Source organism: Aulostomus chinensis, chromosome 1 (assembly GCF_037954235.1).
Source record: "Aulostomus chinensis isolate RoL2024-O1b breed Wild chromosome 1, RoL_Achi_v1.0, whole genome shotgun sequence".
Taxonomy (NCBI): domain Eukaryota; kingdom Metazoa; phylum Chordata; class Actinopteri; order Syngnathiformes; family Aulostomidae; genus Aulostomus; species Aulostomus chinensis.
Window position 1 is genome coordinate 64,808,481 of NC_141320.1, and position 23,736 is coordinate 64,832,216.

Here is a 23,736-nt window from a genome sequence, read left to right on the forward strand (position 1 = left end):
CTCAAGAAGAAGAAGAAGAAGAAGAAGAAGAAGAAGAAGAAGGAAAAAAAAAAGACAACTCAAGACACAAATGTTAAGGACTATTTTGTCGCCTCCCGCTGGCCATCGGAGAGAATGCACTTTTGTAGATGCTTCTGTTTTATTTGGTTTCCTGCTTAAAAAAAATACCAAATAAACCAATAGAAAAGTTGAGGTTTAGACTTGACGGCAAACATAATGACTCGATGGTGAAATTTAACCGACTTGAGTCGGTGAGGGGACCTGACCACTAATTGGAGAAAAAAAAAGAAAGAGCAGAAACATTTGGCCTTTGCAACCCACTGCCTTTGTTAAGGGTTGATCTTTGAAAGATTTCATCTTAATCCTGCGTCCGACATCCTTGTTAGATCTGATCAGATTTACCCACATCCTACTTTTCATCACTCAACTAAGCAATCTTTGGTTATTTCAATCTTGTGGACCTTGACCTGTCAGTTTCTGACTAAACGTGTCTCTTCAGGGTTTTGGAGCTGAGTTTTAGTCTTTTTACTTTGATGTAAAGTTCATATTTTAGTAGAATCAGCACAGGTGACACCGCCGTCCCCAGTGACGTCTCTCTCTTGTCCTGAGTGTGAGTCATGGCTTTGCCCTTCTAAATATCCTCCAAACAAAAGCCCTGTTGTTTTGACGTGCCCTGCTCATTTGCAGTCCCACTTAAATTGGTGTTAAAATGCAAATATTAACAGGAGAAGAGAGACAAGTGGAGTTTCCTCGTCGCTGAGGGATGACAGGGAAAGAAAGAAACAGGCATTTGACAGTAAAATGTGGCGGGGAGCAAAGGTGAGGAGGGCCGAGGGTGACGTGACGGCCGCTCGCCCTGCAAAAGCACTCCTCCAGCGAGCTGAGCTGAGCTGAGCTGGAAGGAGCAGCGGCTGAAGTCACCTCCGTCCAGGTGCGGCTCATCTGAGCTGACGAGCACACCTGGATGAGACGCCAGCGCCAACAAAGACACACGCATCCATTCATGTAACTGATTTGTATTGCTTTAATGTTTTTTCCCCTTAGGAACAGTTAAGCCATGACAATATAATGTAAATGATAAGCGCAAACAAAATAAGAGACCCCTTTTTTTTTCTTCTCCAGAGTAGCACATTCAGACAGTTCCCCTCTGCAGCTTCCCTCCGGGCAGAGCCAGCAGGTACAGGTGAGTTCTTCCTGGTTCTCACCTTCATGGATTCATCTGCACTGTACCTCTGCTTCCCATACATCCCCCTCATTCCACAACACTGTTCAAATGACATTTTCTGAAACATGTCAGGGAAAACAAACAAAGAATAAATAAGAATAAATAAACTTTCAAGAGGGCCGGAAAAGACACCTTTGGCGGTCTGACGACGCCGTCGAGCTGCTCTTCACCTCCTGCACGATGGAATCTTTTGGTATGTAAGTGCTTTATTTACACAGCAGGTCTTTTCTCTGTCGAACAAGTGATGAGACGTGTAGAAAAACAAAAAGCTGAGTGTGTCGTGGAGGAAATTGTCGCTGAAGCTGAGTGAAAATGACAAAAAGCTGTTTGGTATTTTTTTAAATAAAAAAAAATCAAAAGTAAAGCAACATGCAGCTTGAATCTTTGGCTAAACTCATAAGTGGAACTGTCATGGTTGCTGTTTTCATATTGCATTTGAGGCTTTTCCCTTTTATTTTGAAAATCTGCAGCGCTACAATACTTCTACCCCCCCCCCTCCCCCCACCCACCACCCAACTCGGATGCTTCTATCCATGCAATGTCAGTCTCTCGATGTTTCGCCCCCGACCTCGTTCTCTTGGAGAGAAAATGATTTTAAAAAAGAAAAAAAGAAAGAAAAAAAAAAAGACGAGCCAAAACAAACACATACATGTACAAAGTAATGTACACCATATATTCAAACACATTTCAAAGTCCTCAGACTTTGAAATCATTAGCCAAAATAAGTATATATTTTCTTCTCAACCCATTAGGTCATCTTCTTTATCTAGACTGTACAATATATGTATATATGAGTAACCATGAGGGACCAAAGCAACAAAAATAAATACTTTTTCGCTATGTCACCTTTCAAAGTAGTATATCTATGTACATTTATATCAATTTTCCTTAGCTTATTGTGAATGGTTGTGTGTTTTCAACAAGCAGGCATTTGCGCACAGTGTTTTTTCTTTTCTTTTTTTGTGTTTCTTTTCTTTTTCTTTTCATATTTTCCTTTTTTTTTTTCTTCTTCTTCTTCTTCTTCTTCCTCCGTTGCCCTAAAATGATCTAAAATGTAAAACTGGACGACAAACACCGCGATACAGTGAAAGGTAACCCTGGCTCAAATGGACCAAAAAAAAAAAAGAAAAAAAAAGGAGATAAAATTAAAAGAAAGAAAAGAACCAAAAAAAAAGGACAAATAGAAAGCGTTTCACCATCATCGGACTACTTCAACAATGGGTTGTCTACTTCTTTTCAGGACTCTGAGAAGAGTACAAAAATCTATTTTCATGCAGTCTTTTGACAAGTCGTACAACCTGGGTGTACTTGTCTAAAGGTTTTTAAGTCGCACACAGCATAGAATGATTTCAGTGACGTTGGATGTGAGGAGGTGGGGGTGAGGAGGAGGGGGAGGAGGGGGGAGACGGGGACAACAGCATGCATAAAGAACAGTGCATAGGTCCAGGTCATGGGGCCAGTCCCTGGGGAGTTCCAGTGTGTTTCAGCGTCTATCAACGGATCCACTACTGCAAGCTTGATGGGCAAATGTGACGCTGGTGTGACTGTGTGGCGCCACCTTGTGGACGATCTCTTGGGGGGCCGCCACCAGCAGCAGGAGATCCGACTCCGAGGTGGATGTGATGCACGTGTGGCTGCACTGACACAGACTCTTTTCTTTTCTTCTTCTTTTTTAGTTTTTTTTTTGTTGTTGTTGTTGTTGGTGGTGGTGGTGGAGGCGGGTCTGCTGTGCACAGTTTAGATCAGTCGTGGTTTCACTGCAGAGCCCTTTCCAACACACAGCAGACCCCCGTATGACCACGCCAAGGGTTTCACGATGACTTGTGGAAGGTAGAAGAACCAAGCTTAAAGATCAAGCTAACATGCATAAAGTCTTCAGACACTGTTTTGCTAAAAGCCGTCAAGGCTCAACTTTTTTCCTGAAGACAAGAAGAAACTGTGTTTTTTTGTTTTGTTTTTTTTTTTGTTCAGTTCAACACTTCATCTTTTGAAAAGAGGAAATAATAATGGCTTAAGAGCTACATCGTTCTTGCACTTGTATTGCAACTACCTTTGGTAAATCAATCAACAGAAACAAACAGAAAACCCTGAAACGTACGAGTCCTTACGCTCAACTTACCGCGCTTCCTTGAGCTAGCATTCATTCTCTCTTTCACGGCCGCCGTGTTTGTCACGTTCACAGCTCCACACCCACCGCACACTTCCTCCAGCAAACTAACTCACTTCAATAGACACTCGAGACAAACCAGCAAGGCAGAGAGAAAAAAGAGAGCGACAGAGAGACAGAGAGAGAGAGAGAGAGAAGAGAAACAAACCAACAGAATTGAAAAAGATCATCATCACCATCATCATCATCATCATCATCGAGTCCTGGCGAAAAAGACGCCAACGATGGAGGACGATTCCAAAAACGCGCGCCGTTTAGGAGGCGGGGGTTTCACCGCTTCATCATTTTCGAGACGAAGCTGACGATAGCCGAGGCGGGCTGATCTGGGTCCAGCTCAGCGAACAGGTGGCTGACATTGTCTGTTGTGCTTCCTTGTTTCCTGGCGACGAATCCAAAGAGCCTGGTGGAGGAAGAAGATGCTTGAGTACACAGAACAGCCCTGACGCGCTCAGTAAAGCTCAATCAGCCTTTACCTCACGGAGCCGCCTCCTTCTTTGCCCCATCTGTGGAGACAACAGAGGTGCGTTTGTTCTTCTCATTTCTAGGAGAACTGGAAAAGAACACATTTGAAAACAAAGAGGGTCCTACTTCCTGTCCTGGGGGTCAAGGTCACAGAAGGTTATGGTGTTTAGCGGGTAATGTCGTCTGAAGAAAATCCTGCGGGAAATAAAATGACATCATCAGCCAATACATCCAGCTTTTTTGGTAAATGTCTTTGTGACGGTTTCCAGGAGGAGGCGCCACATGATGGTAATTCAAAGATGTTTCTTGGTGTTAACTCACTTCCTCTGACTGTCTGTGAGCGTGATGCCCTGCGGCGACACCTTGTAGTGGACGGTGGTGGCGGCGGGCAGGGGGTTGGTGGCCAACGTCTGGCTGATGGCCTTGGCGATGGCCTGAGGCCCCGTGAGCGACTCCATGTCCACGGAGTTGATGTAGAGGACGTTGCACGCTAGGAGCAAAGGAGTCAGCGTTACAAAGACGTGGCAGGAGGAGGCGCAGCTCCAGGTGAGGGCGCGGTGAGGAGGAGCGGCGTCTCAGTGAACTCCACATGCATTTTAAAGCAGTTAAGATGAGACTGAGTGGCTCTGAGCTGCAAGTGAGATGGAGGCTTCTGTGACAGCATTCCGTTAACGTGCATGATGATGGAACCAAGCAGAACGGTGCAAACCGGTATTTACCGTGAGCTTCCTCAGGAACCTTCTGGACTGTAAGGTAAGGGTGACATGGCGTCAGCACACCCATCCACAACAAGTGCACTTATTCCTGTTGTTTTTTTTCTTAAAACTGTTCTAGATGCAGCGCGGCTCTCAGCTGAGTAAGCAGCTGTGCCCCAACTAAAGAGTAAGAAACGGGTTTGACAGCCGATGAACGGAAGAAAACGACCAACGCCTGAGCTGCAGGAAACCTGCCAGTTTACTTTTAACAACACAGCCGACAAAAGTCACATGTCACATCCCAACAGCAAAGTTAAATTAAACTCATTAAGAATGAAAGACAAAGTAGGAGTTGAAAGAGTTGTGACTATAAGGCTGGTTATTTTCCAGGAATGTTCAATATCGGCTCCTGCGTGATGACCTTTTCTGATAAACGTGTTTCTCCAAAGAAAATGACATCTAACAGGAAAATTTAAAGGAGTTTACCAGATTGTGGTTTAACTTAACTTGGCTTTCTGAACTCTTTCAGTGCGGTGAGACTTTCAATCTCAAAGTCGTTGCAAAACGCAGAAAGCAAAGCAGAGCTTTGTGCTGCCGGGACTTACCGGCTCCTTGCTTCAGAAGTTCCACCACCGGGTCAGTAGGTGTCGCCAGTTCTAACGCCTCCTCATTTGGATCTGGAGGAGACGGAACGACAGCCACGTTGAGCGTTTCAGTTGAAAAAGAGAAAATCCCTTTGAGGAGAAGACGGTACCTTTGGTGGGGATCATCAGCTTACAGGGCAGAGCCAGCGGAGTCATGGAGTGCTGGTACACCAGAGCAGAGAGACAGCCTAGAACGCAGTGATGTGCGATATCAGAGGAGTGCATATACAGCCAGGCCGGCGTTAGGAGCAATGAAAACCCAGCTGAGAACTCACCAAAGTAGGGCTCATTGGGGCAGCCCTTCAGACGGACGCCTTTAGGGCTGGTCTCAATCAGGAAGTGTCTCACCAGCTCGTTCGTCAGATCACCGGCTGGAACAAGACGTACAAATGTCCACGAAATGGAACTCATAGCTAATGTGCTATCTGTTAGCAAGATGACGCAAAACCCATCAAGCCGAATTTCACCAAACTCAGTGGAGAGGTGTAGAGCGAGTTGAGGAGGAAGATGCAGTGCTTTGGGGCGGATCTGTTCACCAAAGAGAAAAACAGCTTCTTTTTACACGGAGTTTGGTTGAGGAGGACGGCCGTACCTTTTTTGTTTTGTTGTACTGTTGGAGGGGGGCAGGCCACCTTCATGGCCAGACCGTAGGCCCCGCGGAAGGAATGGCTGTCCCGGATAATGAACGCCCCAGGCTCCCTGTCCTTCAACAGGTTGATGGCTGAAAGAGAGAAGGCAGAAGAAGTCAAGGGGGACCGTGGCTGAGGTCTGCGTCTCTCCTGGACTGGCTGGCTCGTCTCCCTCTCACCTTGCTCTCTGGAGATATCTGGCTTGTACCAGAACTTGGACGTGTCCTGGACAAACTTGACATTCATCTTAATGTCTGGATAACCATCTGTTTAGATAGAGGAGACAAGAGAAATGATGGCTGCACAGGACAGAAACCGTCTGGACCTTAGAAATAAACTCTGTCCCACCATATATGGACTTGGAGACATCTGGGAGTGTGTGTGTGCCAGACAGGTTTGGCGTGCTGCCGCCGCTGCCTGGTGTTGGCGTCAGGTTCCTGTTGTCCGTCCTCTCTGCATCTCCGCTGGACATGTGTCTCTTCTCGGGCAGCTGCGGGGAGACCGGGAAGGCAGGCGTGGAGGGGGGTTGGGCGCTCCCCTGACGAGACGCGGCCCCCAGCTCATCAGGTGTGCTGTGGCCGCTCGTTGTTGTGCGGCGGCCCATCAGAGGGCTGGGGGGTACACCAGCACCTGCCGTTTTAGGGTTACGGCCAATCAGGGGGCTTGAGGGCATGTTGACAACAGCTGGAGAAGGATGTCTGGCCAGCGAGGGGCTGGCTTGTCCCAGGCGTCTTTGGAGTGCGGGGCTTGGTGGCGTGTTGGTGGCCACTGTGCGGTGGAGGGTGTTGGGGCTGCCTGGGACGGTGTGGACCCCCATGATGTTGACCTGTGAACCTTCAGGGGAGGCGGGTCTGTGGGGGTAGGAGGGGTTTTGGCTGTGCGGGGCGTGGTCGGAGGAACCAACCCTCCTCCTGCAGACAGAGAGAACCGTCTAAACATCCGTCTGACGTTTGGATGAACGTGTCATGATGCGAGCGATGACTCACCCATCAGTGCTGTGGATGGGACTGCTGGAGGAGAGCTGGGCGCTGACCGGTTGTGCTCTGGAGTCTCCAAAACTACGATTGTCTGCTGGAAACAACAGATTGATCACACGGTCAGAGCCAGCTTTACTAGTGTGTTACCTTTTGGAAGAGAAATGGAATGCAGCCCTGAGCTGAAGGCACATAAAAGCTCGGCCAACAGAGAAACAGATGATCGTTCTCAAAAGAAAAGATATTTGGTGGAATGAGATGCTCTCACCTTGCTCTCCGTCATTAGAATCAGAGTCTGACAGCGAGACAGGAGGAAGGGTGTGTGGAGGAAGAGGAGACAAGGGAGACACACTTGAGCGCAAAGCAGGAACAGTTAGCTGTTAGCAATTAGCATTTCAACATGCAAACACAGAACTGAGCAGCAGAGGGCAGCAGAGACTGTTAAAATCCTCTGATTCCATTCTGTTAAGACACTAAATCAACCCGTTTCAGCTCTTTTATGATGTTTATTGTCACAATCTGACTCACAACATTTATAGCTGCACCATTCCAGCAAGTGTCACAGTTCGAGATGTCTGCAATCATCTTACACACTCATAATTGGCAGCTTTTAGGGTTGTGAAGTTTAAACGATGATCAGGTGACTTCATGATGTCTACAAACCTGATCCGGCCTGCTGATGAGGCTTCAGCCCCAGCGCTGCCAGAGGAGTCTTGGCCAAACCAGGAGGAGAACGAGCTGCAGACACATGGAGAGGAGTGTTAGCAGACTAAAGTGATGACAATGAGAGTGAAAACCATGCAAAGGCAACCACGTCTTCACTTTTACACATGAAAATGCACCAGCCAGTGAATTTACATGTGGTAGGAGCACTGTTTCACACCCCCCCAAAAAAACCTGCCTTTTGCATTAGTTTTCTTTTTCTCTGCGATTGCACAGAAAAAGAAAAGAATGGAGAAAGGAAACAAATGTACCTTTTATCGACTAAAGCTAGAATGACCCAGGGCGACGGCTGATGTTTCAGATGTTTTAACCACTAAAATCAGGTGTGACGTCGCTATAAAAATGCCCAAAATAAAAACACATGATGTGCACAGCATGCTGCCACCCGCACGATCACGGCTCCAGGTTAGATTATGCAAGGGTGAGTTCATAGCACGTTGACAATGGAGATTATTAAGGAGCACATGAGGGTTAATCTGAAAACTGAAGAGTTAATTCCAAAGTCAGACGGTACACGTGCCCCAAAAATTGAGGGGGGAAAAAAAGAATCATCTGCTAGTTGGGGTACATTTTGGTGTCTGACATTTTGGAAAATTAAATCTTCATTTTCATTTCTCCACTTCTAACAAAAGGAGCAGGCTAAATGTTGGTCTGTTTGTGTGTGTATGGGGGTAAATATGGAGGTTTGCACCACAGAGCAGTTTTCTTACTGCAACCGATGTGTGTTCAGGGCCGCCTGCAGGACAAGCAGCATCAAATCAAATCAGCTTCACGCTACAAGAGCAACTTTCCACTCACGACGTGTCGAGAAAGCGTGTGATTAAACGCAAGGCGAGGTCAAGACACGGGACAACGATCAGAAATGCTTTCATATTTGTGAAGGATTGCTGGAATAAGAAAAATGTGGAGAAGTTAGCGTGGTGGAGAAAAAGGACTGCACAGGTGTTGCGTTATATCTGCCACAACTTTTTGGGGGTTTTACATTTTTGGTCATCCAGGTTCGAGGACAAACGTTACACATATGCAGTGAAAAAACAACAAATAAATAAAATGTAATTCTGTCTGCCACAGCAGATCAAAGCCGTCTTCATTTGTACACTGATTTATTTCCTTCCAGACATGTCGTGTTGCTGAGGAAGGAAGGAGACATTTCTCAGTTCAGCATGGCTTCATCTCCCCTCCACACGTCGCACACACACCTGCTGCGTGTTGTTGTTGTTGTCATGTCATGCGACGCTCGTCTTTTAAACAAATGCTGAGAGGCGTTGTGTTGTCCAGCTCCTTCTCTGCCTTTTTTTTTTTTCCTCATCTCCACAGTTGAACCCAATAAAAACAGAGGGCTCTGGATGCTCGCAAGCTGAATATTTTAAAATCGTTGGTCTTCCACTCTGAGCGCTGCCAGCGAGGGCCCAACCTATGCAAATGCGTGCAGAAAACAAACAGTGATGCCTAACTGCAGTATAAAGACCCTCCCAACCAGTGAGTGCGGGACGACTCACTCTGCCGGCCAGCGATGACACCAGCCTTCGCCTGCATCCTGCTCCTGTCTGCAGCTGCAGGGAAGTACGTCCACATTCAGGAGATTATGAAATGGCACGAAGCGCAGAACCACTGCAGAGAGTTTTACACAGACTTGGCGCCCGTTACCACTTCATTTGATTTGGATCGACTTCCTTGGCATGACAACAACATCACTCCCTTCTCCTGGATAGGACTGAAGAGGAACTCCATCAACGGTGAGAGGTGGATGTGGTCAGGAGGTGGGAGCATGACCATGTCTCACTGGGCACATCACTGGCCCAGCGACCATCCAGAGGATGACTACGGTGGGGTTTATGGGAACAAGTGGTATAATTCAGAAGACGATGAAAGACCATTCTTCTGCTACAATGTGGTGGTTGTGAGGGAGAGGAAGACTTGGGAGGAAGCTTTAAAGCACTGCAGGAAGAACCACAGCGACCTGGCCAGCGTGGTGTCGCAGACAGAAATGCTGCTGATCCAGAAGGAGTTGGAGAAGAACGTCAGCACCGACAACGTCTGGATGGGATTGCATTTCTTCCCCGGGCGCTGGCTGTGGGTGGACGGGCGGCCGTACCAGTACAAAGCCTGGGGTGAAGAGGGTGAGCCGCCGTGTCCTGAGGTCACTCTGGAATGTGGCGCAGTGCAGCTGATCAAGGACACAGTGAACAACACCAGTACAGGACTGGCCACTAACAGCACCATGGGAACGACGGCGGATCAGATTGATGCAGGTGGTTTTGATGTGACTGCACAAGCTAACGACACTGGAACTCCACGTCGACATGATGACCATGAAATGGTGTGGACGGCTCGTGACTGTGAGGAGGAACTCTATTTCATTTGCTACTGAAAATGAATTTAATTTGGCAGATTTAGTCCCTCGTTATTCAATTTAATCAAGCGTGTACTTTGATTTTTTTTCTCTCACAGGTCCCTCAGTCTGATTTGTTTCTTTGGCCTTTTTGTGGATTTTTTTTTTGTTTTATGGTGCCACACGAGTTGCTTTCTCGCTTTTATCATTGATTTCTGTCACTTTGTATCTATTTTAACAATTAAACTGTTAAAGACTGAATAAAGAAAAGTATAAACTTACACTCAAGTTAATCAAATAACAAATAAACAGATCTTACTGTGTCCATTTTTGTCCCGCATAGAAATATTTTGTTGAGGAAAAAAAAAGAAAGAAAAAGAGAGGTTTTCAGGATTTGAGAGCGCCCTCTGCAGGCAGTCTGAACCTACACATGTTGAAGTAAGGAGTCTGTGGCGACACGGGGAAGCTGGGGGTCTGAGGGGAATTCTCACCACAGCCTCCAAAAGAAGGACTGTTGGCAAACCCGTCTGCCTCGTCCTCAAACGCCTCCCTGTAGCTGTGCATGGGACCCTGGGGAAGTCGGACACAGACAAATGTGAGAAGAAGGACACATTCTACCAGCGCAGTCGTGGCTCGACCATCACATTGCTTTACCTCTCTGGGTCTTCCTCCGGGGTTGAGGGCCAGATTGGTGGCAAAGTCCGGCGAATGTCCCACAGGCCTGTTGTCATGGCCGCTCTGGTATTGACCCTCACTGGTCGTCCGGCGCCGGCCCGTCTCCTGGGTCACTTCTGGGGTCATTCCTCTGGAGTGAACCCCTGAAAACATCCAAAAATAAGATAACGCGGAGCTCTCGAACTGCGTATTCCATTAAAAGTGGAAAAGCGGTAAAGACAAACCCTAAATTTTCTTGACAACTTGAAGGTGAACACACCGAAAACCTTTACAATTAATTTTAATACGAACGTCCCCACAGTTACAGATAGACAAGGGTAAGGGGTTGAAAAGAAGTGACAGAGCAAAACCTGTCATTGATGAAATGTCATGAAGAAAGTAAACTTAGGGAATTTAAAGAAAATGGTTGAGAAGCAGTGAAAGATTCTACAAATGCTGCGAAAATCAAAGTAATGAAAGAGAGTGAGTCATTAAAAGCGAGGGACAGTGGACAAACCAGAGAAGGAATAGGAGCGGTGGCGGTCAGATTGTTGCGGTGTCATGCTTTCACTGATGCCCCGGATACGAGCGTTGTACTCTGCTCAGGGAGGACAGGGTGGTGGATGGTGGGCAGGAAGGTGAGGAAGGTGAGAGAGGAAGAAGCAAAAGTGGGAGGGGTTGTCCATACAGCCGAGTGATGGATTGAACAGAAAAGGAGAAGGAAAAAAAAAGGAATGAAAGTGAACATTAAATGAAAAGACCTTTGTTGAATAAGAGGAGATGTCTTTAACGAGCTTTGAGAGGATGCATGTACAACTTGGCTCCACTGGGAGGCAGCAGAGAGCTTCCACCGGTTTGAACATGAACGCAGACAATGCATGGAAACTGGGGCCTCCAAACTTGAGGCTGTTCTTCCTCCCGACTGACAGGTTCTGCTTTTATTTCAGCTGCAGGTCTATCTTTAAGAGCACAGTCCTCTGGTGCAGAACCCCAGCGTGAATCTGGAGCAGAAACAGCCACTAATGACACCTCCGGGTGAAATTAATGAAACTCTGAGTCTCTAAGAGTTTAATCTTAGGCCTTTTGGATGCATACATACTTTCATAATGGCATCTGCTTTGAAACATTCTAGATGACAAAATTCTTGGCATTCGCCTCACCACATGCAACACAATCCTGGAAACCTTTAACTCAACTGCGACCACCTCATAATACCAAGTCTCACCAGCGATGCGATGAGCCACCAGGCCTTCCAGGTTAAGCGTCTCCTCTTCTGCATCTTGCTCTTTGGGTAAGGAGGAAGAGGATGTATCCTTGGGCTGAGGGGTGATAGTGGGGAGGGGAGAAGAGGAAGCACTGTAGCCTGGATAGGGAGAGGATCCCTGCAGATCCGGGGAGTAGGAAACCCCACCACCTGGGTAAGAATTCAGGGGCTTCACTGGTGCCTGCTGATTGAAATTAGGGGAGGGATCTGAAGGGTAGTGGTGCGGAGACTGGCGTGTGTGGAGGTAGGGCTCTGGGGTGTGTGTTGGGGTGGTGTTTTGGTGTTGGTAAGCGGGGTTGGGCCTCTGAGGAGAATACACGGGAGACTCGATGACAGGGCTCTGGTTGGGTAAAGTTGACACTCTCCCAGCCGGCCGCACAGGCTGGTGAAAGGTATTGTTGACCGACCCGGAGTTGTTATAGCCGTGGATGGCCGAGTCTGCTTGGTACGAGGGACGCGCCAGTGTCTGGGAGAAGGGAGCCTGTGCGGAATTGAGGCTGTTTTCTCCGGGAGGAGCACTGTGTGACTTGGACATGTGAGAGTTGATCGGGTCCAGGTCCAGCATGAGCATGTTGAGTGCTTCGATGGACTGCTCTATGTCCCGTTGTGAAGCTGAAGAGGGGAAATGGGGCAAGCTGTGGGTTGATTGAAGAGGAGGACCAAAAGGATCATCTGGGAGACTGTACTGGTGCCACGCACTGAGACCTCTTTGAACTGCCTCCCGGCTACTGGTGCTCCTCTCAGGGGCCCTGGGCATCAGTTTGGGGTTGGTCTCTGGGCTGTTAGCTGGAGGATTTCCAAAGGACTGTGAGCGGTACATTCCTCCTCCATTCTGATAATTGTTGTATCCCCCCTGCGGCGATGCCGTGTCTACACTCCGCTCTTGCATCGCTGTGGGAGTTCGTACGCCGTGCACAGGCATGTCAGTCAGCTTTTCTCCGAGAACACCTCTCTCAAGGTAGGGCCCGTCGTTCTGCCCACTGACGGGTGTCTGCGATTGATAGTAGAGGTCACCTGGTGTCCCCTGACCCTCTAAGGACGAGAGTGTACCCAAGCTGTCCACGCTGTTTCCCTCTTGGCTATTGGGCAACTCGTCGTCAAGAATATCTGTCTCACGTTCGTCTGTTGACGGGGCACCAACAAGCCTGGCGTGGCCCCCGTTGACATGCACTTGCGCAGGAACCAAGTGTCGGACTCCTCCACCGGGACTTGTGGACGTGGACAGATATGTTTGCCGCTGGGTGGGTGCCTCAAGGCCACTCAGAAGCTGGTCAAGCTCTCTCTTCTCCTGAGGGCTTAGCGGTGGGTGGGTTGCTGTCGGGTTGCTGTGGTTCGCACCAGCCTGCACCGACTGGCTGTGCTCATCAGTACGGTCAGTCTTGATGGAGGCGGTGGAGTTGCCCGAGTCGCTGCTTACGGAGAGGGTGTGGTCGACGGCAGGGAGGGAGGCGTGGCCTGTTACAGGAAGGGTCTGGTCAGTGGTTTGAAGGGGGTGGTTGGGGTGCTGCAAAGGGTTCTCTGCATTGGTCAAGGGGTTTTCATGGGCTGGGAGGCCATTGATGGTGACCACTCCCTCCAGGGAGTCTTTCTTGCGGACCCGGGCATACAGGCTTCCGTCAAGTGGACCTTGAGTGTGAACAACATCTGAAAGACAGAGAGACATACGCTGAATTACTGAAACTGCAACTCCCATCTCTCTGTGCAGTTCTGTGTTGTAGATTTTTGCATTGGTTTTTACTCTTTAAGCTGATACGGTTCCTTTCTTCCTCTTCTCACGTGAACCAAAATATCTGCAGCCTGTTTAGTTGTCATTCACATTTGCCCCTGATAGTCTTTGAAGTTCCAAAAATCAGTGGTTGGGTTGCAGTGGTAAACATACAATATCCACTATCCGCTCTGCTCCATCCTCATAAAAACCTGAGGCCACTCATTACTTCTCTATCTTCATGCATTGAACTGAATTGTCCCGACTGTATTTATGTTGTTTTTGACAAACGATGAATGGATTATAAAATAATAATGCTCAGCAGCAGGGAGAAAGCGGCTTGTCGATAAAAATTAACAAGATTTATTTTTGGCAAGCACCGTGGACGTTTTAACGACCATCAGAACTCTGAGCTGGAAGGAAGCTTCGATTGGTGATGCAAAGGCACATAACCACAATTACAGGGCTTCTGATGCGCATCACAGGAGCTTAAAATATATAGACTTCTTTGTGCTGACATGTATATTTGCTCCTCAGTTCCAAGAGTCCTTTAAAAGTTGTGCAGTTTTTTTGGGGGGGGGGGGGTGACTCAGTGGAAACTTTTATATCACGTTTTCAAGTTATTTCAAATCTTCTCAACTGAAAGATGAGAGCTCACTCAAAGTTAATGGGGACTCGAGGCGACAACAGCAAAAGGACGTCCATACATCCACAAGTCTGAGCAAAAAAAAAACCCAATTTTTTAAAAATGATGACACTTGTGATTCTCCAGTTTTGCTGTCGTTAGCTGTCAGGCACCATTAGCTTCAAGCTAAATATACATGGCTGGCTTTTTCAGCATTCTGGAGGACGAACTGTGCGCTCTTGTCTTCTGGTCTAATTAGTCTGACTAAAGCCCTGTCTTTCCCAGACCGCTCGCACCAAAGGCACAGTGACCACCTCTGTTCAGCACTTAGCCCGGCAACCGGCAACACTGCCCCTTCAGCTCTATTAATAGCCACTTTGCAGGGCTAAAGCCGCCTGCCAAATTGCGTCACTGCAAGCCCGCATGGTCTGATGTGAACTAGGGTAGATCCTGTGCAGCACATCAGCAACAACCCCAAGGGTGGACTGGGAGATGACCAGCCGAAATCCTACGGACGATGTGTGTTCATTAAAAGGTGAGTCTCAAACCCGGTTCCTGATGAATTTAGCAGGAGAAGCAAAAAAGGGGGAAGAGAAATATTTCATCTGAACTGAAAAATTTCAACAAATTCCTTTGGCTTTGGCGATGCGTCAGAGGAAGAAATAGAGGGTAACTTTAGCCGTGACAGCTTTCAAAACACCCTGTAAGCTTTCAGAAAACACGGCATGCCATGCAATGTTTTTCAGGCCTAAAAATATGAAGCATGGAGGGAAAAAAGTCACCATCTGCTTACAATATTATGAGTGTGTTGGTCATTTGATATTTCTTGGCCACGCTTCGCCCATCACACTTTAGGGGTAGGGTTTCCACTAACTGACACTGCTAGTTAAATCACTAAGTGGATGCAGTTTCAGTGCCAATTTATTTCCTGTTTGAAAGAGAGAAAAAGGGAGGAAATTTGAAATATACGTGTATGAATTTATACACCGATGGAAAAACACCCGAAAGTCAAGATGAAAGGTTGGCACACAGTTTGAATGGCAACAATAGGCTGGTGCAACATTTCAAAGTCAGCACTAAAACACAACAATGACACACATGCAGCTCATTCTGTGGTACCGAGAAGAAAGTCGATCCAGTCTAGGTTGGCAGGGTGATGATAGCATGACGTACACATGACCACGGCTGTATGGGGATGTTCCATATTGAGCAGCGACCCCTCGAGACAGATGGTGGATCACTCCGACCATAGCTATTTCAAAACTCATGTCAACAACAGCAAGACACTGGCACAGTAGCGACACGCAGGGAGGTTGTCTGAGTTGTGTTGTTAAGAAATCCGAGGCTCCTCCTTACCTGTAGGTCAGCTCTCTATATTTGATTCAATTTATCCCAAAAAGTAATGACAATATTCCTTGTTGGGATCAAAAACCATGTCCACTTCCCCTGTGAACCTTTAGCTCTGGTCCTCTCTGATCTGACTCATGTCCTTCCATCACCCAACATGTGCTTGAATGGAAGTGAGGCGGGGCTGTACCACTGCTACCGCTGCTGAGAGGGGTGAGCTGGCACTCTGGGATGATCTCTGACTGTTCCCGGCAGCAGGGGAGGGGCTACACCGCCGCCACCTTCACCCCGCTGTCGAGCTTCATACAAATTCCTCTTTCTTACGTCATCGGGGGGGATCCCTTTACTGAGTGTCACCCTGGATGTCTTCAGATGAATAAGATAAAATTCAGATTTAGGGAACCGGGGTTCGCAGTTTCAACCAGCAGCTCTGTCCATCTCTCTCGCTCTCTCTCTCTCTGACCTTTCACAGAAGAGGGAATGCCCTTGTTCTTGGTCATACAAAAGATCTTTCAGACTGAGTGGCACTTTTTCCAGCTGCTGGTTAACCTCGTCCTGAGGTCACATCAGGTGAACAGACACTGACATGTCCTAGCTCATGGAGGAAAGTCAGTGAAAGAGAACAGAGCGAGTTTTTTTTTTTTTTTTTGGGGGGGGGGGTGGCATTGGAGTTAGGTTTAAAATACATCACCAGAGGGTGGATGAATATGTTTTTGATTTGCTGGCTTAGTTTGGTAGCTGCAGCTGCTGCTACTGCTGATGCCTAAAAAGCTTCCAGCGAAACTTTACTTAACTGCTTTTCCAAAAGCCGGATAAGTTTGCAGTGACTGCAATGGCGCCAAATCTCGCGGTCAGCATGTACGTAACTTCACTTTTTGGAGTACAAGTACATATGGTGATCCAAACTGCCTCACGTGAGATGATGACTCTATTATTCTATTTTGGAGTCTACTTTTTTAAACTAATTTCTAATTTTGTAATTTATTTTTTCGCGTTACATATTGGTTTATTTGCTTTTTATTTTCACTCATAAATCCAGTTGATTACAAAAACGACAGACATGTCAGAAGAAGTCAAGGGTCGTAAACAACTAACGTTCCTTCAACGTAAGAAGAGCTACAACAATAACTGAGGGAAAAACAAAAGATTTATGAATCCTACAGAGCAAACGCATGCCTGTATGGTGAGTGGAAACGTCGGTGACTCACTCACAGGTTGGATGTTTCTGGGGCGAGTGTAAACACCTTCCTCGCTATTTTCACCCCCTCACCGTCACCAGCGAGGAGGCCTTTGATGTGACGCTCTCGGCTTAGAAAAGAACGGAAGTGAAGAATGACGCTGAGCACGACAGGAACTTACTAAACAAGCTCCTCAAGGTCGGGACCCCCACACCGCGTGCACACTCTGATAAACACCGATTCTGTGCATTCAGGCATGTTGATGTGGCCGACACAACAACGATGACGACCTACCAAAAACTATTTATTAGCGCTGCCTGGCACCTCCATGCATTAAACACTCAAATACGAGTTTCAGATGTGAATAGCAGAACTCAAAGCGGGTATTAAATCCAGTGACCATGATTCCAAGGGCCACAAACAACCGGCTTCCGAACAGAACAAATAGCTTTCCTCTGCTGTCAATAAATAGCTGCAGCAGACCTCAAATTAGATCAGTTGAGTCACCAAGGCTTGGCGAAGACAAATAGCTTACAATTTGTCCCCCACTGTGGTAAAAGCAGCACGTCTGTCTCTCCGTAATTCAAAAGACTGCGCTGCTCCTCATATATATGTTGCAAAAAATCCAAAACAAGTTCATGTAGGATGTACAAATATTCGCTTTTTACATTTTCAGCTTCAACAAAATGCATTTGTTTCACCGATTTAGCGCACGCACCTGTCTATTCTCCATATCCGCTCATGTGACAGGTGCTAACTTCTCTTGTGAAAATGCTAGAGGTATTATTGCCCATACAGCACTACACACACACACACACACACACACACACACACACACACACACACACACACACACACACACACACGCTACTGGCTGTATTCTCTTAAGTGTTTGCTTTGAGTGTCTCATTGCCACATTGCAGGTCATTAAAAAGCCATTTTAGCACCTGTGGCTAATGGTTTATTATAAATAGATGTGCTACAACCGCTGTAATTGCTGTATGGAATGGAGCAGCTGGGGAGGGGATTATATTCTGTTGGTACACATGAGATTAACAAACAGGCCATTCGTCAACAAAGCCTGGAGGACCATTTGTGATGCTGGACAGTGTTTTATACTGCAGAAACAACAACTTTTTTTTTTAGTACAAATTTTCTTGAGTTGAGGATTGAATGGGCAACTAAAACTGCAGAGGTTTAATGAGCTTTATTTGATCTAGATTAGATCAGAGTAGATTAGATAGAATTTTATTCATCCTTTGGGCAGAGCCCTGAGGAAATTCAGGTTCCAGTCGCAGCACAGACCCCCCCTCCCCCCTCAGAGTAATACAAAAAGTAATACAAAAAGTAGTGCAATAGCATAACTACCAGAAAACTATCAGAAAAAATATAACTATCAAATAAACAACAAAGTTATTAACACAGTTATGAACAAGAAAAACAAAATCAATTGCACTTGTAGAAGTACTGGCAGGAACAAGTGGCTAAGTAGCAGCAGTAGTGGAAATACTACTATGATAAGTAGCTTATTATTATGTTGTATTATAATTTAAAATGTAATATGCATTATAGTATAGTATAAATAATAACAGATAAATAATCAACTCACTTATGCTGTAATCTATATATAATCATATATAATATTTTAATATGCACAATATGTATATGAATATTTGATTTGATTTGTGAAAATATAGTGTTTCCTGATTAGGAGTTAGCATAACAAAAGTCTTTCAGGGACAGGGATTCCTCAGGGCTCCAATCCAGGACCACTTCTGTTCTGAATGTAATTCATAAACAAATGACACTCATTGCTACGTGGTGTATTTTTTTCCCCCTTAATTTGCGGTGACTTAAAGAGATCAAGGTTAAAAAAAAACAAAACTCTCCTTCTCAGTGGTATTTGGTAATTTGCTGCAGTGCTGTGGGTCGGTGGACTCCAATTATTGGCCACCCCGAAGGTTTCCAGCTGTGATGGAAACTTAAAGATAACCTTGACCATCTTACGGGAGGCGATGACCTTATAAAAAGAGCTAAACCCGTTTAAAAAAAAATCCACACATAAATACATCTGACATGAACACGCATGGAGAAACCGAACCATATGGTGGGTGTCTCTCGGAATGAAATAACCGCAATTATGTTTTGCTGGATGCGGTGTTGGATTTCATGCTGGAACACGCGTGTAGGGATCAACAGTAAAAGCTATAAACGGAGGTGTGTGAGGTCGTAAAGGTGCGCGAGAGACCATCTAGACTAAAGGTCTTCAAGCGTGTTGTTTGTCTAATTTGATGCTTCCATCATGTGCTACAAACTTGTTGCATCAGTCGATGACAATCATACACACTGACAAGCAGAGGCAGGCGTATGCAGTGATGTCATCGGGTATCTTGCGGCGGGATGTGACATTCACCTTCACGGCTTTATATCACTGTGACGACGGCCAGTCTGCATGCCAGAAGTGTGTGACTGAGTTTGACGGACAACTTGAACGACTTGCCCAGAAGACTTACGTGTGTTATGTGAGAGGATGCGTGTGTGAGTGTGTGTGTGTGTGTGTGTGTGTCAGTGTGTGCATAAAATCACCAGAAAAGCTGCATAATCCAGCAGGTCTGAAAGTCAGAACATGGTTTGATGAGCACGTCTTGATCTACTTTCAACTGCACCGTTCCCAAAAAATGCAAATTGCTTGCAAAAATCCACCACTTCTGAACTTTGACACCTTTTTGCAGCCGACACAGCGAGAGGTAAGATGTGGCAGTGCATCGGTGAAAAAGGTGTCATTGTTGGTGTATCGATTACCAGCTGAAGGAAAAGTGTCACGGCTTTATATTTGCTACGTCTGCCTTCAGCTCCATCCATCACTCGCTGTCTGCAGTTTGAGGTAACGTGATGTGAGTGTATCACATCACGTCTGCCTCCAAAATGGTCTTCAGGGTGATGTCATCCAAACCACCGTCGGTCCTTTGAGAGAGAGTCATAAAAAAGCTTTCTGTTGGACTGTCTGTGAGTCTGACCTCTGATTCATGTCATCTTTGGGATCTTTCACTGAGTCTTCAGGGATGATGAACCATACGTGCCACAAGCGGAGCAGGAGGGGAACATGAAGTTGTTAATGGATTTAGAACAAGTTCAGAATTGAATTTTTGAGTTGGCAGTCAATTTAAGCCTCCACTTTAAAAATGCTTTCTCTTTGGTTAAACCCTATGAAACAAAGATTTTGACCACCTCTTTGGCGCTGTGTTTGTGTTGTGCATGCACATTGTGCAAAAAAAGAGGAATGCAGGCTGGAAAACATGTCCACATTCGCATGGTATCATTCAATAAATAGGGTTTAACGGTCTCGTGAGGAAAGAAAGGATACACACATTTTTGAGGGATGTGAAACCATCCAAATAAACTGGATTCAGTCTCAGGGAATCTTGGGTAAAAAGGGGAACTTTAGTCTCAAATATTAGAAAGTTCTGCTGAAAGATTGAGCACCAAACATTTCTGAAATTCATCACCACTGACAGCACTCTCCAAAACCTCCGTAAATTCACATCTCTGTACTTGAGCTGCTAGGATGCCAAAAGCAGGACCAGCAGGATCGCATCCGGTTAAGTCACCGGCCTGCATGTCGGCCCATGTCAGCCTGTCCATCTGTCTCCGACTCATGAGGGGGAGTCATAAAAGTGCCTGACGCTCACAAAGATGCCAGTCAGTCATCTCGGTCATGTTTAGAGCTCTGAAGCTCCATATTTAACTCCTGGAGACAGAAACCTTTTACCCGCTGCAAGAACTGATCCTCATCTAAGTGTCGTATCAATCCACTACTGCAAACACAGAAGGATTACGACTGAAAGGAGGTATTCTGGGATGAGGACGATAGTCTCAGCAGGGTCTCCGGTGCTGGGATTTGAACCTGCTGCTGCAGCTCACCGCGCTGTCACCAAGAGGTCCAACTAAACACATTATGCGCTCGTGCAAGGGTGCTTTTAAAATACCTGAGCGCTCTCCATTTCTGCAGACTTTGTAAACTTAAAAAAGAAGAGATTTTGTCAGTCATAACTCATGTCAAATTTATGAAGGCCATGAGAGCCAGACTCGTAATACTCAAACTTATAAATATGCTGTCGGACGTCAACGAGACTCTCTGGCTGTCTAGATATTTTCTCTAGAAGACGACGCTCTTCAAATTCACAGAATTTACACTCGTAAACAAACAACAAAACAGAGAAAAAGTTGCAGATATGTAAATGTTTTCAGAGTGGCTGCTAAACCAACCCTGCCTTCTTGCTCCGTCTTCTTCTTCTTCTTTGCTCTCTGGAACTCACATGAAGTTACCAACCAAGCTCCCTAATAGTTTTGGTGTGCCCAAATTGCAGCCTGCTCATAAAATGTTCCACACACAGATTGCTCGCTCCATGAGTCATTTTATACCATATAGGTGCCAAACACACAGGATGCAACAATGTTGACTTGGAAACGCAATAAACAGGCAAACAGACTCGCATGTCTGCGGAACCACAGAAGTTTGTCCTCTCGTCATTTGGGAAATGGTCTTTAAAAAAAACGTTAGTGTGGAAACTCAAGCTTTCTGCAATTTAGCATGATTTCATGTTTGAAATCACTCCAAGAAAAGTTACCTGTGGTGCTGGCGACGCAGACATGACCGGCCCCCCGCATAAAACTATGAATGACCACCATCAGCTGCGGGCCGGACCACGCATGTGAAGCTGAGTTTCACATTTGAATGAAGGCTCGCTTTCTGCTGTGATTGTGAGAAACACAAGGCAGTCAAATGTAAAGCAGTGCGACGTCGCACAAAGCAACGCAACGCAACTGAAGGGAAAATGTCACACCTCAGAAGAACACAAATAATGTGACTGCGAAGCAACATGATGCATCTGAACACAAGGCAGCTTGTTGCATCTGAATGCATCACAATAAAACCTTGGACAATGCAACGTAATAGAAGATGACATCACACAACGTAGTGGAACACAACATGGACAATGACACATGACTCAGTATTAAGGGAAGGAAATTACCAAGCCTCTGTCTTTCTCGAAAAATAACCAAGTGCTTCTTGTGCCTCAATCTAACCACTCCCTAAAGAGCATCACGTCGACACATCATAAAACACACACACACACACACACACACACACACACACACATCCAGATTGTCGTGGAGGACAGCATAGTTCCCTCTTGCGCGCTGGGCAGCGGTTTATCAATGCTAATAACAGATGACGTGTAACCCCGGGTCATCTGATGAATGGTTGCTGGTTCTTGGGTCTCATTACTCACCAGCTAATGATCGTCAGCTTCTCTCCTCAATCTGCCTTCATTCTATTTCCTCTCCTGTTCGTTGTCTTTCTTCTTCATTCAAACACCAACAACGACAACAACAACCAAAAAAAAAACCTGCAGCTTTTGCACCGTTGCAAACGTCTGGTCTCCTCTGCCTGGTCCAGCCTCTCTGTGCCGGCTCCTCTATCTCCGTGTGTCTTTCTGTCACTATCCAGCTATTCCAGACATGTTTCAGGGCTCGGCCCCAGCCAAATATGGGAGGAGGAGGAGGGCGGTAAACAGGGAAGACGGCCTGTGCTGTCGCTGGGCCTGCTTTCCTACTGTAAACCACACACATACGCTCTTTCTAATCCTCCTCTTTAAACGATCGAGCTGAGAAGATCTTAAAACCCTCGGTCAAGTAAAAACCGGACTCCTTGTGCTCTCGTGACACAAAGACGATCTGCATACATCCTGCAAAATTCTCTATATGTTTGGGGGGTAAACAATTTTCTGTTGCACATTTTTCTTGGCCTTTTGACTGGTTTGACTTTGGGGTCGACAGCTGCCAGACCACAGGGCTATTAGTGGAGCAGAGTCAAGCTGACCAGCATACCACCTATAAAACTGCAAAAGACCCGTACACATGTAGAAAACCTGCAGGCGTACACGCGTAGAGCACAAAAACAGCTGCGCAAATACCTTTACATGCATTCTGAGCGAACGCTTCACGCCAACAAGTTCGACAGGAATACCGCCTGTCGAACGAGCACGTGCATCGGCATAAGCTTCCGAATCCCTCCGAGCCTTTAAAGACACCTATCCTACACTCAGAGGCCCCCCCGCTCCAGCCCTCAACTGGGCTTCCAAGGTCGTAGTTAAAAATGGCGCCAGGAACCCCCCAGATGCATTCAGACATCAACACCTGCAGATGAAACATTCGCTTTTAACACCCGCGCAAATAAACAAGTCTGGATTCCTCCAACGACGCCTGGCGAGTGATTCACGGTTACGTGTAAAAATAGTCGATTGTCTCATGGAGATTATCGCCATTACTCATACTGGGGGGGGGGGGGGGGGGGGTGTCACCTGTCAGCTCTAATGTGTCATTTTACACCTGATTAGCATTCTCACTTAAAAAAAAAACAAACAAAACTTTCATGCATTCATTTTCGCAGCCAAATTCTGCTTCTTTTATTTTTGATGCCAAAGCAGAACTCCAATGATGGTTATTGGACTTTTCTCACACTTTTTGGCTCCAGAATGTCTGCAACAGCATCAACGTCCAAGTGTAAGAAGATTCAATTAGAGAAATGAACAAACAGGAGGAGAGTGTTTTGTTTTTTTACTCTTTCTTCGTGCTGAGAACACAGTCGTTGAGATGAAAATTGCGATCCTGGCGATTTCCCACTGACCTTTCTTCAAGCACAGCAATTACAGCGACTGCTCCAGGGAAGTTCATAAAAGTGAAATGGGTCTTACGACGCAATAAAGACATCCCGTGTGTGTGTGTGCGCGTGTGCACGTGTGTGTGTATACATATATATATATATATACATATATGGATGTGGGTGCCAACTCCTGACTCAACTGCATCTTCTTGTTTCTCCGATTCACAGCAGGAATGATCAACCTAATCATCACCGTGGCAACGCGTGTGATAATAACATTACCCTGGTGATTATGGACTCACACCATTGCCATAGAAACAAAGCAAAATAATTGTTAAAACAAGACAATCTTTAAAATAGAATTAAAAAAATCAAACAAACAATATAGAAAAACAAGGACAAAAATCAGTTACGTATGAATGAAAAATTGATTCAGCTGAACATA

At 46.2% G+C, this 23,736-nt stretch overlaps 2 protein-coding genes across 15 annotated transcripts in view; one reads left to right on the forward strand and one right to left on the reverse strand.

Moving 5' to 3' along the window:
• Window positions 1–899: 899 nt before the first annotated feature.
• tns1a (tensin 1a) overlaps window positions 900–23,736 on the reverse strand; it is an 89,163-nt gene continuing 66,326 nt past the window's right edge. For 2 of the 14 annotated variants that reach the window (XM_086200870.1, XM_086200864.1), the window contains exons 19-35: window positions 11,731–13,413; window positions 10,506–10,669; window positions 10,280–10,421; window positions 7,460–7,534; window positions 7,065–7,091; window positions 6,809–6,893; window positions 6,171–6,733; window positions 6,002–6,088; window positions 5,786–5,914; window positions 5,469–5,564; window positions 5,304–5,381; window positions 5,155–5,226; window positions 4,574–4,600; window positions 4,176–4,344; window positions 3,981–4,049; window positions 3,866–3,895; window positions 903–3,792 (exon numbers count right to left, since the gene is read on the reverse strand). In XM_086200870.1, coding sequence (XP_086056996.1) covers window positions 3,663–3,792; window positions 3,866–3,895; window positions 3,981–4,049; window positions 4,176–4,344; window positions 4,574–4,600; window positions 5,155–5,226; window positions 5,304–5,381; window positions 5,469–5,564; window positions 5,786–5,914; window positions 6,002–6,088; window positions 6,171–6,733; window positions 6,809–6,893; window positions 7,065–7,091; window positions 7,460–7,534; window positions 10,280–10,421; window positions 10,506–10,669; window positions 11,731–13,413 — 3,626 coding nt within the window. In that variant the 3' untranslated portion in view covers window positions 903–3,662. Of the gene's footprint in view, window positions 3,793–3,865; window positions 3,896–3,980; window positions 4,050–4,175; window positions 4,345–4,573; window positions 4,601–5,154; window positions 5,227–5,303; window positions 5,382–5,468; window positions 5,565–5,785; window positions 5,915–6,001; window positions 6,089–6,170; window positions 6,734–6,808; window positions 6,894–7,064; window positions 7,092–7,459; window positions 7,535–10,279; window positions 10,422–10,505; window positions 10,670–11,730; window positions 13,414–23,736 lie in introns of all 14 variants that reach the window. The other 12 variants (XM_086200889.1, XM_086200928.1, XR_015112321.1 and 9 more) reach the window with 11 other exon arrangements.
• On the forward strand, window positions 8,640–10,235 carry LOC147272758 (putative C-type lectin domain family 20 member A). Its single transcript, XM_086200929.1, has one exon. The coding sequence runs from the start codon at window positions 9,033–9,035 to the stop codon at window positions 9,888–9,890; it is 858 nt and encodes a 285-aa protein (XP_086057055.1). The 5' UTR covers window positions 8,640–9,032; the 3' UTR covers window positions 9,891–10,235.